The 18,976-nt window shown below is 49.1% G+C and overlaps 1 protein-coding gene across 1 annotated transcript; it reads left to right on the top strand.

Annotated features, from left to right (window-relative positions):
* Positions 1-1,092: 1,092 nt before the first annotated feature.
* On the top strand, positions 1,093-18,064 carry LOC101162422 (zinc finger and BTB domain-containing protein 45). Its single transcript, XM_023956997.1, has 6 exons — positions 1,093-2,239; positions 3,264-4,582; positions 4,927-5,064; positions 9,210-9,350; positions 17,035-17,308; positions 17,384-18,064. Exons 2-6 carry the CDS (start codon positions 3,524-3,526, stop codon positions 17,788-17,790), a joined length of 2,019 nt encoding a protein of 672 aa, XP_023812765.1. The 5' UTR covers positions 1,093-2,239; positions 3,264-3,523; the 3' UTR covers positions 17,791-18,064.
* The last annotated feature ends 912 nt before the right edge of the window (positions 18,065-18,976 follow it).

Raw genomic sequence — 18,976 nt, 5'->3', positions numbered from 1 at the left:
GCCAGCATCAGTTTTTGGTCAGATTTCTGCTGCTTTAACAGAATAAATCCTATTAGCTATTTTTCATTTATAGACTAAAACATTTGAAAAGGTATCAGATAAATAAACAAATACTCGCAAAACAAAACACAAACATGTTTTTGAAAGAGTCATAACTTTGTTCCAGGTCTTAAAGCAGATATTTCATGAAACAACTTTGATAAATTAATGCCTATAAAGGTGTAAGATCCTTCTAAAAAATATACTTTTTAGCACTTGAGATTCTTTCTAAACATTTGGGTGTTTATTTTAGCACAATTCTTGCCTTGACGCTTTTCAGACCATACATTTGGTTTTTTTGCTGAGTTTACGCAAAAAAGATTTTCTTAAATGAACTTTGCACAGTCAGTGAAATGACCAAGCAAAGAAAATAAAAAATAAATAAATTAATTAATTTTATTGACAGGTGCCTCATCAGATGCATGAAGAAATATTTAAAGAGGACTTTAAATCTCAATTTGAGACTTAATTTCCATAATAAAGCATAAATACTGGTCAAATTGAAAAAAATTGGTAATACTTTGTCTTTTACTATTTGGTTTATTGCATCTCAATTTTTACTGAACATTTTTGAAAATATTTAGGGGGGAAAGGCCATAATAAGTCCAAATTATTGAGATCCTGCAAAATCAACCCCTTTTTTTTGAAACCTCTTTATTTGATTCTATTGGATTTTTAGTCATTTAAAAATTCCAGTTTTTTTAGTTTAACCCTTGTGCTATCCTAGATGACCCCCCCCCTTCCATTGACGTGTTCCCCCTACCATGACAAAGGTGGATAAAGGTGGAAAGATTTCATGTAATCCATTGACACCAGTGAAGATCACAAATCATTGAAGAAAAAAGGTTCAGAGCACTGTGTAGTGGGTCTAGATGACCCAACTCCCAACGTTAAAGTACCTAGGACAGCACATGGGTTACATGGTTGGACTACCCATCACATGCGTGAACTTTAGCCGACCTTCCGTCCAAACAGAGCAGAAGATGCTGGTGATGCTTCATTCTAGAGCAGAGGTCAGGCCGGTTGGTGTTTCAGCTCTGAAGCTGAAGAGGTTTGGCAGAAAAAAGTAAAAACAGATGAAGAACATTTTGTTTTTCAAGTTGTCTCCTTAAGGCCGTGTGACACAGCCGCTACGTACATTTTATGCATATTGCACGGATGAAAATTGGCCATAGGTGAATATACATAGAAAAAAAAGAGAAAAGTTGTGGTCTTTACATGAAATTTTCACAGGTGTGACACAAATGAACCACAACAAAACCACAGAAGAAGTGTGAATAAACCACGCAAAGAACATAACATAGAACATAAACCGTGGGCGATTATTGTGCTGTCTGTATGCAATTCATTGGTGATTTGTGTGTCAATTAAATCACACGTGTGCGGTATACACAACATAAAAGCTATTCATCGGTAGTACAAGCATGAAAAGTCCTTTAGACATACGTGGAACGGTCGTGGAAAGACACAAATCTGCAAACGCATCTCACAAAAATCACACACAATTGCGTAAGATTTGCAAAATAATTTAAACTACACACATACGCATAAACTGCATAATTCTCAATGGACCAACAGCTCAAACACTTATGGATGACGTATATCACGCCATGAAAGACTAACATTTTCTAAATTTGCCGCCCCTTTATGTGCAGGGGCGGAAAATGTGTCAAGAAAAAAAAAATGTGTGAAGCCAGTGAAGATCAATCTAATTTAGTATAAGAAAGTTTTCAAATTACATGAGTGAGTTTGTTGTCAAAATTAGCCTTTACAGCAAAATCTTAAATATTTTATCATACTTTTTGACCTATAGACCTCTGATATTCTTTCACTTTATGGAATGAAGTTTGCACACATTTTAATTCGTGATTGAGCATAAATTGTAAGAAGCGTTATTTTTACTGAACGCCTGAAGCTTTAATGAAAAGCCTGAAGTGGATTGACAGTGAAAGTGCGCAGTGGGAGCAGGAACAGAAACATCACGGGCGCTGAGGAGCGCGGTTCGCTTGTTCCTGCGGGGCTCTGCGGGAATGGGATGTGTTATGCGGGAGAAGAATCGCCTCCCCGCTTCTGCATGCGTGGGTCTGTGTGTGCGTGTGCGTGTGTTTGTTTGCAGCTCTCGTCGGGTCTGCTGCGTTTCATGAGGGCTTCCTGCCGCATCCGTCTGTATTGAGACGAGCTGTCACTGCCGACGCCGTGGGTAAGTTGGCGCATTTCGGCCCCACGCAGTGACAGCTCGACTGTGGCCCGCCGTGTTTCCCGTAACGACACGGTCCGGACGGAAACACAGAACCTCCTAGCCGCTGGCAAGCTAACTTTTATTTGTGTTTGGCCGTTTGCGCTAGCTTCCGAACTAGCTAGCCTAGCTAGCATTTCTTTTTTTCCCGTGGAGCGTGGGGGCGAGCTTTAAGGCTTTCGCCGCGGGGTTGGGCAAGCGGGGAGCGGTGCCGCTCACATTTCGAGACGTAAAAATATTTACCAGTTTTAAATATCTAACAGAATCCGGTTTGCGTGGGGAAACCTACACATTTTCAGTAAATTTTCTTCGAGACGGCGGTGGCTAGTCCTGAGAGCCTGATGCTAGCTAGCGTTAGCCTCTCCTCGGTAACCTGTTTGCTGGCCCAAATGTGGGTTAGTTAACATGTAACCAGACTAACCTGCGGGCATTGTACAGGAGGAGCTGCGGTTAGTCGGGATACCAGTTCAGTACACCCCCCCCGGTTCTCTCCGCCTCTTGTCAGTTTGGCTGTTAAATCGCCAGACACCCCCTGCTGTGCAGAACGGCCGAGTCGACTGACCCGAGGATCTCTCGGACAGGCTCGCGCCACCGCACGCGCGTTTGTCCGAAACAGGTGTCCCTGATGATGCACGCGACTAATTCGATTATTAACCCGTGTCTGCACGCGCCTTAACCCGAGTCCTATCTGGTTACAACAGTGGGATTTAAACAGGTTTTCGAATTAAGGAACAGATCACTTCTTAACCGAACCTGTTTTTGGTCAAATCTGGAAAAATGGAAGGAATTCTGGATTATTTTTCAATTAACTGACGAATATTTGTGAATCTGAGACAGTTGGTAAAATGCAAAAGTGAAATTAAAAACAAAAGAAAGTGGAAGATTTTATATTTGGACACTTTTTTCCTGCTTTCTGATCAGTTAAAGTATATTTTGATGAATGCTGTGCATTTGGGTGAAATTTGTTTCCATTTATTGTTTTTAATAGACGGTAAAGTTGTTGGGAACAGCTGCCACCCCTCCCATTCCATCGAAACCCCCCCCCCCCCACCCACCCACAGCAGAGCGGATAACCAGGGGCGGACTCATGCCGGCGTGAGCCGAAGCGACCCCGCTGTGGCCCATGCGCTGTGGCCCTTTCTCTCCCCGTCCTCTTCATCCCTCAAGCTGACGCAGAACCCCAGGCACCTGCCCCCCCTCCCCCACCCCCACTCCCACCCCGTCCCCAGCGACTCGCCCCCCCCGGCGATGGTGTCCGGCACAGAGACGGTGCACTACATCCACCTGCACAACTCCAGCCAGTCCGTGCTGGAGGCCCTGCGCACGCAGCGCCGCGAGGGCCTCTTCTGCGATGTGACCGTGCGGATACACGACGCCTCGCTGCGGGCCCACGCCTGCGTGCTGGCCGCCGGGAGCCCCTTCTTCCAGGACAAGCTGCTGCTGGGTCACTCCGAGATATCCGTGCCGCCCCTGGTGCCGGCCGAGACGGTGAAGCAGCTGGTGGATTTCATGTACAGCGGCTCGCTGGTGGTGCTGCAGTCGCAGGCCCTCTGCATCCTCACCGCCGCCAGCATCCTGCAGATCAAGACCGTCATCGACGAGTGCACCCAGATCATCTCCCAGAGGAAGGCGGCGGCAGGCGCCAGCGCGGCGGCTGCAGCGGCCGTCGCGGCGGCTGCGGCCGCGGGAGGGGGGATGCTTGGGGGTGTTCTCCCGAAGCAAGAGGAGCGCGGCGTGGGCAAAGGCAGGGAGAGCGGCGGCGGCGCCAGCGGGAGCTGCTCTGTTGGCAGCGCAGGCGGGGGTGGAGGCTTTGCCAACTTCTCCAACTTCATAGCCGAGTGTGGAGCCAACAACATGGGTGGGGGGTTGGGGGGCGAGGGTGGACCCATGGAGCAGAGCAGCACCGTAAACCTGATGCCTCTGGGCGACATGGGCCCCGGCTCCATGTGTGGGGGCGGTGACAGCGGCATGGGAGGAGCCCCCGGCCCCATCCTTATGAAGCAGAGCTCCAGCTGCACTCAAGACGTCAGGTACAAGCTCCGAGACCTGCTGGTGCAGACGGCCAACGGGGCCGGCGCCAGCAGCACGGGCAACCTGTCGACGGGCTGCAGCTCCGGCGTGGGCAGCGTGGACAGCATCGGCAGGGACAGCCTCCGCGGCAACGCCACCGACCTCTCCGACGACCTGGTGGGCATAGACAGGTACAGCGAGGAGGAGGACTTGGACGCCAGGGAGCGGGGAAGAGATGTAGACAGAGACAGGGGGGCGAGCCACAGCCGCAAGCAGAGGCAGCCGCTAAGACTCCAGGTAGGGGGATAAGGGGAAGGGTTGCTATGGTTACAGCTTTCAGGCATGCAGAGCTGCAACATTTTCCTTTCTTTTTATGCTTTTCCCTCTTCTCATGCTGCATTGGCGTATATCGCTGAGATGTTTCTGCACTTAGCACATTTGAATCTCTCTTCTCAACTTCCTCGGCATTTGCCGTGTTGACAATCCATGGACTTCTTCATCCTCACTGTAGGTTCTCCTCTTTATTCCAGCCTGCTGCTGCATCCACCTCGACGCTTTTGTCGTTCTGCCGGTTCGGCTTTCACGGCCGGAGGAGGGGGATTTTCCTCGGCCGAACTGACGCGGACCTCCGTCTCTTTCAGGTGCTGGGCGGAGAGGGGGTGGTGGTGAAGGACGAGGGGGCGCAGGATGCCGCCGCCGGGACCGTCTATTCCCTGGAGGACGGGAGACGCGATCAGGGGCAGGAGAGCGGCCAGGAGTCCATGGCGGGCTTCGGGCAGGTAGGACGACCGAACAAAACAAGACAGAAATGGGAAATCAGAAGCAAAGCTGACTTTTATTGAACAGTTTAATAATTGATCTTCAGAAGCACACCATGTTGTGGACCGTGATTAAACAGAAATATTCAGGGAGGATGGTTCTCTGGTTCTGAAGGATTTTCTGGTGTTGCCTTGATAATTGGCAGAGCTGTCACAAGTCCTGAAGTAAGTAGAGTGAGGAAACATGGTGGAGCAGATTTCTGCCGCAGCCTGCTGTTCACTGCAGACACAAGGAGCATCTGCCTCCCTGCGAAGAAAGGCTTCATTTTCCTCAGAAGTGCTGCACATCAGATCACGAACACAGCTTAGCTTCTTTCTTTGTCCTTATCGTTTGCAGGCAATCACAGCAGCTCTCACTTTCCTGTGATTTATTTTTCCTCTAATGACCTTCAATTCCTCTTAAAATACATTTCTAAAAGCGAATATTCATAGACATTCTCCTTAAAAAGGTCAACGCTAGCAGACAGAGAAATGCAGTGAATGTCTTCACCAAGCAAACGCACAATCCTGTACGTCTTTGTTTTCAATTGAAATGGAAAACAGAAAGAATAAACCGATGTCACAACAGGATCTGCACAATGTTGAGCATCCTTGCTGTGATTCAGCAAACACAGCTGGAGATGTTGGCGCTGTGATGCGCAGCAGCAAATGACATCGACGACCACGATTAAACCCCCGAAACATCCAATCCGATGATGCGCCCATGCGTTTTCAGCCCCATGACAGTCATTAGATAGAAGCTTTATTTATCTCAAAGATAAGTTTAGAATGAAGGAAAAGCTTCAAAGTTACCTGAAGCCGCACGGAAAAGGCCAAAAGCCTCTGAGACGCCTCCTGGAAGTAGTGCCGGGGTAAACCTGCAGCACGGGGAGAAGGCTTGGAGCACCTCTGTGCACCAACGGAGCCGAACTGCAGAGGCTTCAAGGAGGTTTCTGCATCCTTGGTGTCAAAAATCAGGTAAAAAGTGTCCAAAATCTCTAGTAAAATTCAATTTTTCGCCCCCACATTTAAAGTGCTCACTTTCTTTTGACACCATTCATGAAAAAGCTGCTATAGCAGGGGTCGGGAACCTTTTTGGCCGAGAGAGCCATAAACGCCACATATTTTTAATTGTAATTTCCAAAGAGCCATACAATAATGTGGTGTCCCTTTCCCACACTGAGGCACGGAGACTTAACCTCATTTAAGGTTCTTTGTTCTTGTTATTGCAGACCACGACAAACGCCGCACGATTAATTCAGCAACTCCTGAATCTCTCCTGCCGACACAACAGCGCGTCTCCCAACTTTATATTCCCCCCTCCCGCTCCAGCCCTCCCATTTCCCTTATTCGGCCCATAGCTGAACCCCATTGGTCTAAATTACCTAACAACAGGCTGAGCGACAGAACTGAGGGCCAATCAGATCTCTGCTTGATGCGTTTAATGATCTCCAGAACTTATAACGCAGCCCAACAGCCAAGTTAAACTCAGTCCGCAACAATATGTTTAAAACTAAATATACAAATGAATATGTGTGCATTTGATGTAATTTCAACATTTTTAAAGTACAATAAGTCTGTGGATTCTTTTTAATAACATTGTTATGCTGTTGCTAATAAACGATGAGTATTTCTCGTGGTAGTTCTGCTGATGGTCTAGTCTGGTTGATACGTGGTGAGTTTCTGCTTCACGCAGGCGTTGAGACTTTAAACGTGATCGTAGGTCTGAATGTTCTGTAGATGTGAGACAGACTGCTCACATGCAGACGGGGAGCCAAACACAAACACACACTCACACGCTGCAGTGAGTGACGGGCAGCGGGTTTTACGTTTTTACAATCCCTGCGCGATTCACCTGCTGCCTGTCCCCCCACCCTCTGCTTTCTTCCTCACACATCCCGTCCCCGCAACTGCATGCTCTTTTTCAGCGACGGGAGCGCGCAGTTTTAGGCACGGCAATTCACAGGTTTCCAGGTGGTACAAACTCTGTGAAATAATAGATAATAGTAAACTGACTTCTGGCATCGCATCGCGCCCGAGAAGGACTGGTCTAATGAAAAAAAAGTATAATTAAAGATTTGTCTGCGAGCCACATGTGACCATCAAAAGAGCCATATATGGCTCGCGAGCCATAGGTTCCCGACCCCTGTGCTATAGGAACGTACTTCAAAAAGTAACAGAAATATTTAACAAATAAAGCGTGTCGAACCCAATAGTTCTGAATATTGTAAATGATTCACAGTTAAAAAATAAAAGCGGCAGTGTTAAAATGCATATAAGACGGTAAAATCATAAAATCAAGTCCCCCTTTGATCATCTTCTGATCTAGTTTCAAAGTGTTCCCGGTGGTCTTTCAATCACAATGATGCAGTTTTTAGCCAAAATCTAAAAACGTGTCGTTTTCTAGGACATCGTTTCTGCAGAGCGGCAGGAGTTCATCAGAAATTCTCCTCTAAATTGTGGGCGGGACCAATGAGGTGTTTACTTTCTCTCCTGCAAGCTTACAGCCTCTCACAACCCCAGCTAACACTAGCGGGGTAACAACTATGGCGAGCATTATGGAAGCAGTCCAGCTGTAGAGTTGTTGGCGGGCCTGTTGGCTTGGAGCAACCCCGCCCCCCTTCACGTCCCCGTTGCTGTTAGCTCAGAGCAGGGAGCTTGCGAGGGGAATCCGGCGTTGGCGTGCAGCCGCCGCAAAGGCGCCATCCCCCCCGCGTCTGCACCCAAACCCCCCCCTGTGGTGTTTTTGTGAGGAGCTTATCTTCATCTTCATTCCTCGCTGTGAAACCAAAGCATTCATACGCCGGAAGCAAGAGATGCATTTGAGGCGCCGAAAGAAAAATCTGTGTTTTCTCCACTGACTCCGCCTAATAAAGAACAATGTGGTGAACGGAAATGAGCCAAAAAACAGAAATGACCAGGTAGTTGTTTGTTCATTTGTTTGTTTTTTTATACTTTCTTGTCCCGTCCAGCAGATGAGCAAACAGCCGAGAGCTGAAGGCCTCCTGTGGTACAGTAGGGCTTAATGAATCTCTGGACACAGGAGGTTGTATATTTATATAAACCTCTTTTGTATTTAACTTTATATTAATTGTATTTACATGCATTTCTTGTTGGAAAAGAAAAACGATCAGTTAGATGAGGACAGATGATCCACTGAGGAGCCGCTTTCTGTGTTTGGGTCTAAAGTTAAAATCTGTCAATGAAGTATTTCCACTCCTTTGTCTTCATAATATGAGCGATCCAATCAGATTACAAGATTCACGTCCAACTAAATATTTCTTCAGATCTTTAAGAATATGAAACAAAATGTAAAAAGAATGTTAAACAAAAAAGGAGGAGTGCAAAATCCTGTTTTTCTTAGTATTATAGCAAATGTTATTTAATCCTCCGTTGAAACAAAAAATACAGAAAATTCAATATTTTAAAGGCATAAAGTAACATTTAAGGTAAAAACTGGCTCATGGAAAATGGTTATTGCTGTGGAGAAACTCTTCATCTCAGAAAATGTTCGTCTCACGGTTGGACTGAATGAACCAGAACTTTGAGGCTGATGCTCCGGTTCTGTCTTCAATCTGGTTCAAATGAACCTGGTTTTAGTTTAAACACACACTTTTGCAGGTCTTCTTGTCCATCTTGTGGTGTATTCATCTTTTCTTTTTCAAAGGGTTTTGTTTTGCTGCAGGTTTTGTTTTGTTCCTTTATCAGTCCCCAGATTTGATCTGAGTGACCTCAAGCTTCTTTGTCAGTTTTCTTTTTTTAAATCCTTATTTTTCCTATAATTGCTGTTTAAAAATAAAAAGGCCAAGTGAGCACCAAGTCTTTGGGTTTTGGTCTCTTCTGCTGCAGAGCCGGACGGCTGGATCACATTACTGGCGGATCTTGTCAGCGTTTGCATTCCTGGATTTCAGAGATAAGGATTCAGGAAAGAAAATAAAGATTAGAGGAGTTGATTATTTGGCCCTGATTTAAGCCGATCTGTGTTTCTGAGCAGGATTCTTCTCTTCTTTTCATCCCTGCCGTGATGTTTTAGGACACACACTCCAATAAAACTCTCTTTCCGTCTTTCAAGGTTTTACTGGAAACTGACGGAAAAACGCCGCTTCGTTCTGCGTTTGTGCTTTCAGGATTTCTATGACGAGCAGGGCGTGTTTTCTGAGAGCTTCTGGCCGCAGAGCGACCCCCATCAGGCCATGGCCTACAACCCCAGAGGGCGCATCAACAAGCCGCTGACTCCGCCTCCAACCTCCCAGTCCATCAACAATCAGGTGGGTGCTCTGTGTCGCTCCACCTGATGGCGTCTCGTCTGCAAACACTTCATGACGTTTCCAGAAGCTCTGATTGAAAACAGTCGATCCGCTCGGAGGAATCGGCCGCTTGATAAAAGCTGTTTTCAGTCTTCGATTTCCGTCAACAAAGAACCGCCAGCCATGTGCGTTACAACTGTGTGGTGATTGGTTCAGCTGACGCAACCATAGAGGCGTTGTTCTCGTGATCCGCCGCCCCCAGCAGGACCTACGAGCGGGAACGCCTGTGGAACGGGAAGTTTGTCAGGGGTTCCTGCTGCAGTTTCCTCTGGGAAATGCAAACAAACACATCTATTTTATGGACGTCTCATGCGCGCTCCCATGCGCGCTCCCATGCGCGCTCACGTGCACTCAAGCTTCCCTCCCACTCAGCTCTCCCCAACCCTTTTTATTTTTACACATTGATGAAAAAAGAAAAACGTAATTACATGGTTTCTATTTTCCCCGCGGCCTGACACCGGCCAGCGCAAAAACATATTTCTCTCTTTCTTTCACCCGTTTTTTTATTATCTTATTCTGAAGGAAGTTTTATTTTGAAAAACTACAGGATTCCGGCCTTCACGTTAGTCCAGTGTTTTTCAACCAGTGTGCCGTGGAAAATTGCCCTCATTAACTGATCTAAAAACATTAACCATCTCCAGGAAATCAGCTCTTTGTTCATCCAAACAGGTCCTGATAAAACACTGATTAGTTCTGAATATAAAAGATCATAAAATACTTTTTTCTTTGTGTTTAGATCAAAACAGACTATGAGTTTCTGCTTTTTTTTTTTTTTTTTTTTGGGATGCTGGTGTGCCGCGGGATTTTTGTCAAGGTTAAAGTGTGCCGTGGCTCAAAAAAGGTTGAAAAACACTGCGTTAGTCTATAACTCTTCGTCTAAAGCGCTCGATCACACTGTCTTAATAAGTTTATAGGTCAGTCGCCTATTTCTGGTATGAGGACATTTTTAATCATTTCTGTTTTTCTATTTAGGGAAAAAATGTGTATTAATCTGTCGCACTTTAATAGTCGAATGGAACTGAAGTTATTGGCTTCCACTTTAACAGTTAAAGAAAAATCTATTTCACATCAATGGTTGCAGAAATGCTAAAATAAAATAATTAAAATTCTACTTCTGAGTCGGCTGATTTGGAATATCTGCTGATACCGAGTCCCGATCCAATACTAAAAATGTAATCAGCGACAGATCAAGTTTTTTTCCCCATTTTCTCTATTTATTAACCTTCTTTTGTCATTTAACACTTAAATTTTAGGATCTTCAGAACTATTGAACAGTTTTGACCATATATGATTCAAATCTCCATTAAAAATAAATGAAGAGTTTCTTCTTAAATTATTGTTGCATAAATATGATGAGGAGAATTGATGAGCAATGTTGGAAATCTAAAGGCCCGTACACACCGGGACGAATATTCGCCAGGCGTTATTCGCCAGCGTTTTTCGCCACGTCTTTTGTGTTCACATCCAGGCGATTTTCGCTGACGGTGAGCCGAGCGAACATGCAATTTCATTCCCTGACATTAGATGGCGCTTAATGTAAACAGAAATACTCCTGTACACAAGGTGGCGCTGCGCAACTTTACGCTTCTTAAAGTCGCTTTTCACTCAGAAGAAGAGAGCAAGTATTTTCGCGCTTGTCAGAATCATACAAAGAAAACATGAATATTTCAAGCACTAGTAGCTCCAACTGGTGCTTGGTTCGGGGATATTGTAGAATGTCCGTCATTATTTCTTCGCGGCAGTGTAGACGCTACTTGGCGTCTATTTTCTTCGCTGGTATGTGTGCTCAGCAAGGCAGTTTTGTGTTTGAGCGCCCCCAAGTTGTGTTTTACTGTAACTTCAGAAGCTCCAGACACGTGTGCAAAAGCGGCATTCTCATTGGTCGAATAGATTTCAACGCAACGCGTCGAAAAAAAAAAACGAACCCGAGGCGGGTTTTTTTTGACGCGTGGCGTTTTTTTCGCGTCGGTGTGCACACTCTCATTGGTGCCCTTTGTTTAGTCACGAGGCGTTAAAATTCGTCCCGGTGTGAACGGGCCTTTAGGCTGAATCTGAATTCCTCGCCTAGCCGTACATTTAGCCCTTTATGCGGAGAGTTGCAGAAAAATAGACCGTGTCCGAATTCCCACGCTAACCCCTACCTACTAGAAAACTAGACAGCGCCCTGGATTTGAAAAGCACTTCAGATGCCACGCAACAGCGGATATGACGTAATCAATTTCACAAAGTTAAAATCTCAGCGATTGAGGAATTCGGAAATGGCTATAGTGGCTTCAAATTTTGTCGACGCCACCCCTCAGTGACATCATCAATAGTTGCCGGTGAGCTACGCTAGCGCGCAGCTGCTGTATAACATTGGTTTTATAACTCTAAAAAAACCTGAAAACAACAAAAAGTCAATATTTACTCTATTCAATGTAAATGTAATGTTTACGTTTGTCCCCTTACGTCACTAGCGCGACACGGATCACGTCGTTAAGGCTCCTCTTTAAAAACTACTTTGAGACACCACTACACCTCCAAATGCCCCTACAGGTGGAGGCGGAGCCAGAGGCTTAACTGTCAGTTGCCTTTACGTGTTTTGAGGACATGCTAATAATTTAGGTTTTTCTATTAAGAAACAAACGTTTTTGCGACAGCTTTTTCATTTTTATTTATATTTATTTATCCACCACACTTTGAAAGTCAGACGAAGCTAGTTTTGGTGTCCAGTTATTCGCTTCCACTTTAATGGTAAATGGTAAATGGCGAATACTTATATAGCGCTTTTCTACCGTCCTCGAAAACCAAAGTGCTCTACAGTCACAGACCCATTCACACACTCTGGCAACCCCTTCCACCAGAGGCAAGGGGGGGTTCAGTGTCACTCTTGACACATGGCCGGGCAAAGCGGGAATTGGAACACTGGAGATGTCGCCGGTGGCCCCTGGATAACGCTCACATACCGTAACTTTGGGCGTTTCCTGATTCAGCTTGATTTCCTGCTGTTGCGTCTTCTGCAAGGCTGCTGTTCTCTGCTTCAGAAGCTGTTGGAGTGAAGTTCATTCCTGGACGGTTGAAGAGTTACGGTAATAGGAAGAGCTAAAGCTCGGGGGTTAAAGGGTTAATGAAGTTAGTTTTGAAAATCAGCAACTTGGTTTTGTTGAATCTTTAATTTCTATAAAATATTAACAGACAGATGATCTGTTTGCTAAATTACATTTTAATGTAAACAACTCGATTTTTCGGAAACGTCGCGCGTCGCTGCCCTAACGGTGTGTGTGTGTCGCTGCCCAAACGGTGTGTGTGTCGCTGCTCTAACGATGTGTGTGTCGCTGCACTAACGGTGTGTGTTGCTGCCCTAACGGTGTGTGTGTGTGTGTGTGTCGCTGCTCTAACGGTGTGTGTGTGTGTGTCGCTGCACTAACGGTGTGTGTCGCTGCCCTAACGGTTTGTGTGTCACTGCCCTAACGGTGTGTGTGTGTGTGTGTGTGTCGCTGCACTAACAGTGTGTGTCGCTGCCCTAACGGTGTGTGTGTGTGTGTGTGTGTGTCGCTGCTCTAACGGTGTGTGTGTGTCGCTGCTCTAACGGTGTGTGTGTCGCTGCCCAAACGGTGTGTGTGTCGCTGCTCTAACGGTGTGTGTGTGTGTGTGTGTGTGTCGCTGCTCTAACGGTGTGTGTGTGTCGCTGCTCTAACGGTGTGTGTGTGTCGCTGCCCAAACGGTGTGTGTGTCGCTGCCCTAACGGTGTGTGTGTGTCGCTGCTCTAACGGTGTGTGTGTCGCTGCCCAAACGGTGTGTGTGTCGCTGCCCAAACGGTGTGTGTGTCGCTGCCCAAACGGTGTGTGTGTCGCTGCCCTAACGGTGTGTGTGTGTCGCAGCTCTAACGGTGTGTGTGTGTCGCTGCCCAAACGGTGTGTGTGTCGCTGCCCTAACGGTGTGTGTGTGTCGCTGCTCTAACGGTGTGTGTGTCGCTGCCCAAACGGTGTGTGTGTCGCTGCCCAAACGGTGTGTGTGTCGCTGCCCTAACGGTGTGTGTGTGTCGCTGCTCTAACGGTGTGTGTGTGTCGCTGCCCAAACGGTGTGTGTGTCGCTGCCCAAACGGTGTGTGTGTCGCTGCCCAAACGGTGTGTGTGTGTCGCTGCTCTAACGGTGTGTGTGTGTCGCTGCCCAAACGGTGTGTGTGTCGCTGCCCAAACGGTGTGTGTGTCGCTGCCCAAACGGTGTGTGTGTGTCGCTGCTCTAACGGTGTGTGTGTGTCGCTGCCCAAACGGTGTGTGTGTCGCTGCCCAAACGGTGTGTGTGTCGCTGCCCTAACGGTGTGTGTGTGTCGCTGCTCTAACGGTGTGTGTGTCGCTGCCCTAACGGTGTGTGTGTGTCGCTGCCCAAACGGTGTGTGTGTCGCTGCTCTAACGATGTGTGTGTCGCTGCACTAACGGTGTGTGTTGCTGCCCTAACGGTGTGTGTGTGTGTGTGTGTCGCTGCTCTAACGGTGTGTGTGTGTGTGTCGCTGCACTAACGGTGTGTGTCGCTGCCCTAACGGTTTGTGTGTCACTGCCCTAACGGTGTGTGTGTGTGTGTGTGTGTCGCTGCACTAACAGTGTGTGTCGCTGCCCTAACGGTGTGTGTGTGTGTGTGTGTGTGTCGCTGCTCTAACGGTGTGTGTGTGTCGCTGCTCTAACGGTGTGTGTGTCGCTGCCCAAACGGTGTGTGTGTCGCTGCTCTAACGGTGTGTGTGTGTGTGTGTGTGTGTGTCGCTGCTCTAACGGTGTGTGTGTGTCGCTGCTCTAACGGTGTGTGTGTGTCGCTGCCCAAACGGTGTGTGTGTCGCTGCCCTAACGGTGTGTGTGTGTCGCTGCTCTAACGGTGTGTGTGTCGCTGCCCAAACGGTGTGTGTGTCGCTGCCCAAACGGTGTGTGTGTCGCTGCCCAAACGGTGTGTGTGTCGCTGCCCTAACGGTGTGTGTGTGTCGCAGCTCTAACGGTGTGTGTGTGTCGCTGCCCAAACGGTGTGTGTGTCGCTGCCCTAACGGTGTGTGTGTGTCGCTGCTCTAACGGTGTGTGTGTCGCTGCCCAAACGGTGTGTGTGTCGCTGCCCAAACGGTGTGTGTGTCGCTGCCCTAACGGTGTGTGTGTGTCGCTGCTCTAACGGTGTGTGTGTGTCGCTGCCCAAACGGTGTGTGTGTCGCTGCCCAAACGGTGTGTGTGTCGCTGCCCAAACGGTGTGTGTGTGTCGCTGCTCTAACGGTGTGTGTGTGTCGCTGCCCAAACGGTGTGTGTGTCGCTGCCCAAACGGTGTGTGTGTCGCTGCCCAAACGGTGTGTGTGTGTCGCTGCCCAAACGGTGTGTGTGTCGCTGCTCTAACGGTGTGTGTGTGTCGCTGCCCGAACAGTGTGTGAGTGTGTGTCGCTGCTCTAACGGTGTGTGTCGCTGCCCTAACGGTGGGTGTGTGTGTGTGTGTCGCTGCCCTAACGGTGTGTGTCGCTGCCCTAACGGTGTGTGTGTCGCTGCACTAACAGTGTGTGTTGCTGCACTAACGGTGTGTGTGTGTGTCGCTGCCCTAACGGTGTGTGTGTGTGTGTGTCTTGCTGCTCTAACGGTGTGTGTGTGTGTGTCGCTGCTCTAACGGTGTGTGTGTGTGTGTGTGTCGCTGCTCTAACGGTGTGTGTGTGTCGCTGCTCTAACGGTTTGTGTGTGTGTGTGTGTGTGTGTCGCTGCTCTAACGGTTTGTGTGTGTGTGTGTGTGTATGTCGCTGCTCTAACGGTGTGTGTGTGTGTGTCGCTGCCCTAACGGTGTGTGTGTGTCGCTGCTCTAACGGTGTGTGTGTGTGTGTGTGTGTGTGTCGCTGCTCTAACGGTGTGTGTGTCGCTGCCCAAACGGTGTGTGTGTCGCTGCTCTAACGGTGTGTGTGTGTGTGTGTCGCTGCCCTAACGGTGTGTGTGTGTCGCTGCTCTAACGGTGTGTGTGTCGCTGCCCAAACGGTGTGTGTGTCGCTGCCCTAACGGTGTGTGTGTGTCGCTGCTCTAACGGTGTGTGTGTCGCTGCCCAAACGGTGTGTGTGTCGCTGCCCTAACGGTGTGTGTGTGTCGCAGCTCTAACGGTGTGTGTGTGTCGCTGCCCAAACGGTGTGTGTGTCGCTGCCCAAACGGTGTGTGTGTGTCGCTGCTCTAACGGTGTGTGTGTGTCGCTGCCCAAACGGTGTGTGTGTCGCTGCCCAAACGGTGTGTGTGTGTCGCTGCCCAAACGGTGTGTGTCGCTGCTCTAACGGTGTGTGTGTCGCTGCCCGAACAGTGTGTGAGTGTGTGTCGCTGCTCTAACGGTGTGTGTCGCTGCCCTAACGGTGGGTGTGTGTGTGTGTGTCGCTGCCCTAACGGTGTGTGTCGCTGCCCTAACGGTGTGTGTGTCGCTGCACTAACAGTGTGTGTTGCTGCACTAACGGTGTGTGTGTGTGTCGCTGCCCTAACGGTGTGTGTGTGTGTGTCTTGCTGCTCTAACGGTGTGTGTGTGTGTGTCGCTGCTCTAACGGTGTGTGTGTGTGTGTGTCGCTGCTCTAACGGTGTGTGTGTGTCGCTGCTCTAACGGTTTGTGTGTGTGTGTGTGTGTGTGTGTGTCGCTGCTCTAACGGTGTGTGTGTCGCTGCTCTAACGGTGTGTGTGTGTGTGTGTGTGTGTGTGTCGCTGCCCTAACGGTGTGTGTGTGTCGCTGCTCTAACGGTGTGTGTGTGTGTCGCTGCTCTAACGGTCGGTGTGTGTGTCGCTGCTCTAACGGTGTGTGTGTGTGTGTGTCGCTGCTCTAACGGTGTGTGTGTGTGTGTCGGTGCCCTAACGGTGTGTGTGAGTCGCTGCTCTAACGGTGTGTGTGTGTGTGTCGCTGCTCTAACGGAGTGTGTGTGTGTGTGTGTGTGTCGCTGCTCTAACGGAGTGGGTGGGTGTGTGTGTGTGTGTGTGTGTGTGTGTGTGTGTTGCTGCTCTAACGGTGTGTGTGTGTGTCGCTGCTCTAACGGTGTGTGTGTGTGTCGCTGCTCTAACGGTGTGTGTGTGTGTGTCGCTGCTCTAACGGAGTGTGTGTGTGTGTGTGTCGCTGCCCTAACGGTGTGTGTGTGTGTCGCTGCCCTAACGGTGTGTGTGTGTGTGTGTGTCGCTGCTCTAACGGTGTGTGTGTGTGTGTGTGTGTCGCTGCTCTAACGGTGTGTGTGTGTGTGTCGCTGCTCTAACGGTGTGTGTGTGTGTGTCGCTGCTCTAACGGAGTGTGTGTGTGTGTGTGTGTGTCGCTGCTCTAACGGAGTGGGTGGGTGTGTGTGTGTGTGTGTGTGTGTGTGTGTGTGTGTTGCTGCTCTAACGGTGTGTGTGTGTGTCGCTGCTCTAACGGTGTGTGTGTGTGTCGCTGCTCTAACGGTGTGTGTGTGTGTGTCGCTGCTCTAACGGAGTGTGTGTGTGTGTGTGTCGCTGCCCTAACGGTGTGTGTGTGTGTCGCTGCCCTAACGGTGTGTGTGTGTGTGTGTGTCGCTGCTCTAACGGTGTGTGTGTGTGTGTGTGTGTCGCTGCCCTAACGGTGTGTGTGTGTGTGTCGCTGCCCTAACGGTGTGTGTGTGTGTGTGTGTCGCTGCTCTAACGGTGTGTGTGTGTGTGTGTGTGTCGCTGCCCTAACGGTGTGTGTGTCTCCTCAGCTGCTGTTCCAGTACCCGGTCAGCCAGTCGCAGCCGGCTCCCTTCTACGTGGGCGGGCCTCTAGGAGGGATCGACAGTATGGCGGTGACCGAGCCCGGCCAGCAAGCCCCGCCTCCGGCGCCGATGACCCCCGCCCCGCCTCCCTCCACCTCCTCCTGCTCGGCGGGGCCCTCTCCTTCTTCCCAGGGATCTGAGACCTCGTTCGACTGCACGCACTGTGGCAAATCCTTACGGTCCAGGAAGAACTACAGCAAGCACATGTTCATCCACTCTGGTGAGCTCCGGCCGTCCGCCGACCTCCAATTTCTGACTTCCTGTGCTCATGTCTTTGTGCGCCTGCCGCCCTCAGGTCAGAAACCTCATCAGTGCTCCATCTGCTGGCGCTCCTTCTCCCTGCGGGACTACCTCCTCAAGCACATGGTGGTGCACACCGGCGTCAGGGCCTTCCAGTGCACCATGTGCGGTAAGCGCTTCACTCAGAAAAGCTCGCTCAACGTGCACATGCGCACCCATCGTGCCGAGCGCACCTTCCAGTGCAACGTGTGCCACCGGGCCTTCACCCACCGCACCCTGCTGGAGCGCCACGCCCTGCAGCACGCCCACCACGGCCCCCAGACCCCGGGCCGCGGGGCCGACATGACCTCACCCAACAAGCACAGCCCTCCGACAATGGGGGGGCCCTCAGGGATGGCCGGCGCGGCCGGCATGGTCGGCAGCATGGCCAGCATGCCCAGCCACGGAGCTTCCTCCACCTAACGTCAGACGGGAACCGGGGGGGGGGGGAGGAAGTCCTCAGAGGCTCATTCCTTGAAGCGACACTTACTTGGTCCTAACAGCCTTGTTGATCTGTTTGTCTTTTTTCTGGCGGTCAGAACGTTTACAGGCCTCAATGTTTAAGCTTGACGCCGTTTTTCAGTCAGGGTTCCTGCACAGGCCTGGGGGGGCTTTTGATGTTGAAAAGTCTTTTCAAAATCATGGTTTAAAAAATATATATAAATATATATATATTTGGGATTTACAAAAAAAAAAAGAAGACATTATAATGTCGTATCCCAACTTTAAATTTCCTGTGTTGTGACGTTTGTTGCCGTGGCGACGGAAAGCGGTCCCAGAGCAACACGGGTAACGGTCACACACGTGGTTGAACAGCCATTTTCTATGTACATTTGTGGAGGAACCCTGTTTCAGAGAGCAGAGTGTCACCAAAGATGTAAGGAGGACTGAGCAGGTGAAGAGGGGGTTAAAGGGGCTGAAGAAATGTAAGTGGGGGGGGGCTAACGGGGTTTCATTCACCTTCAATCCAAGTCCAATCAAGTTAGGGTTAGGGATGGCTGACTGACATCACGAAGGAGAGACACCATGGTGATGCCACGCCCCCGCCACGCTGAGAGTCGACACCATAAGCCGCGGTTACATGTGCAAAATATCTTGGTCGGATTAGAATCCAACCGTGTACATGGGCCCAGAAAAACTATTTCTGATTATAACAAACGTTCACACAGTCACACTTTGGGTCAGAATAAATCACTCACACATTCGCAGTAGTGTTGAGGAAAGAGGAAATGAGTTCCGCCGAGCGGCTACATACGCTGTCAGCTTTGTAATATACGAGACGATCTTCTAGACGTACTTTTATTAATGTTACGGTTATTATGAAGCGCCTGTTCACTCATCATTTTAATCTGTATGGTAAGTGCTTTTTCTGTGGAAGAACGGAGCCGGAAGAAGCCAGGGTTAGGAGAGGCAACAACACGCGCTAACAACATTTAGCCATGGATGAACATAAAATCCATGCGGGAAATGCCTCAATCTGCATCTTGGCTGAACGTAAACATGTGGGAATAACATCAGCCTTTATTTTGTCAGGACACGACTGGAAACACAAATCCACGTGATTGTTTGAACAGTTTCTAAGGACTGAGCCACATTTCTGCTATGAAAA

The sequence above is a fragment of the Oryzias latipes genome, chromosome 1 (genome assembly GCF_002234675.1).
Source record: "Oryzias latipes chromosome 1, ASM223467v1".
NCBI classification, from domain to species: domain Eukaryota; kingdom Metazoa; phylum Chordata; class Actinopteri; order Beloniformes; family Adrianichthyidae; genus Oryzias; species Oryzias latipes.
The sequence above is the reverse complement of the archived record's forward strand: the minus strand, read 5'-3'. Positions and strand labels throughout refer to the sequence as shown.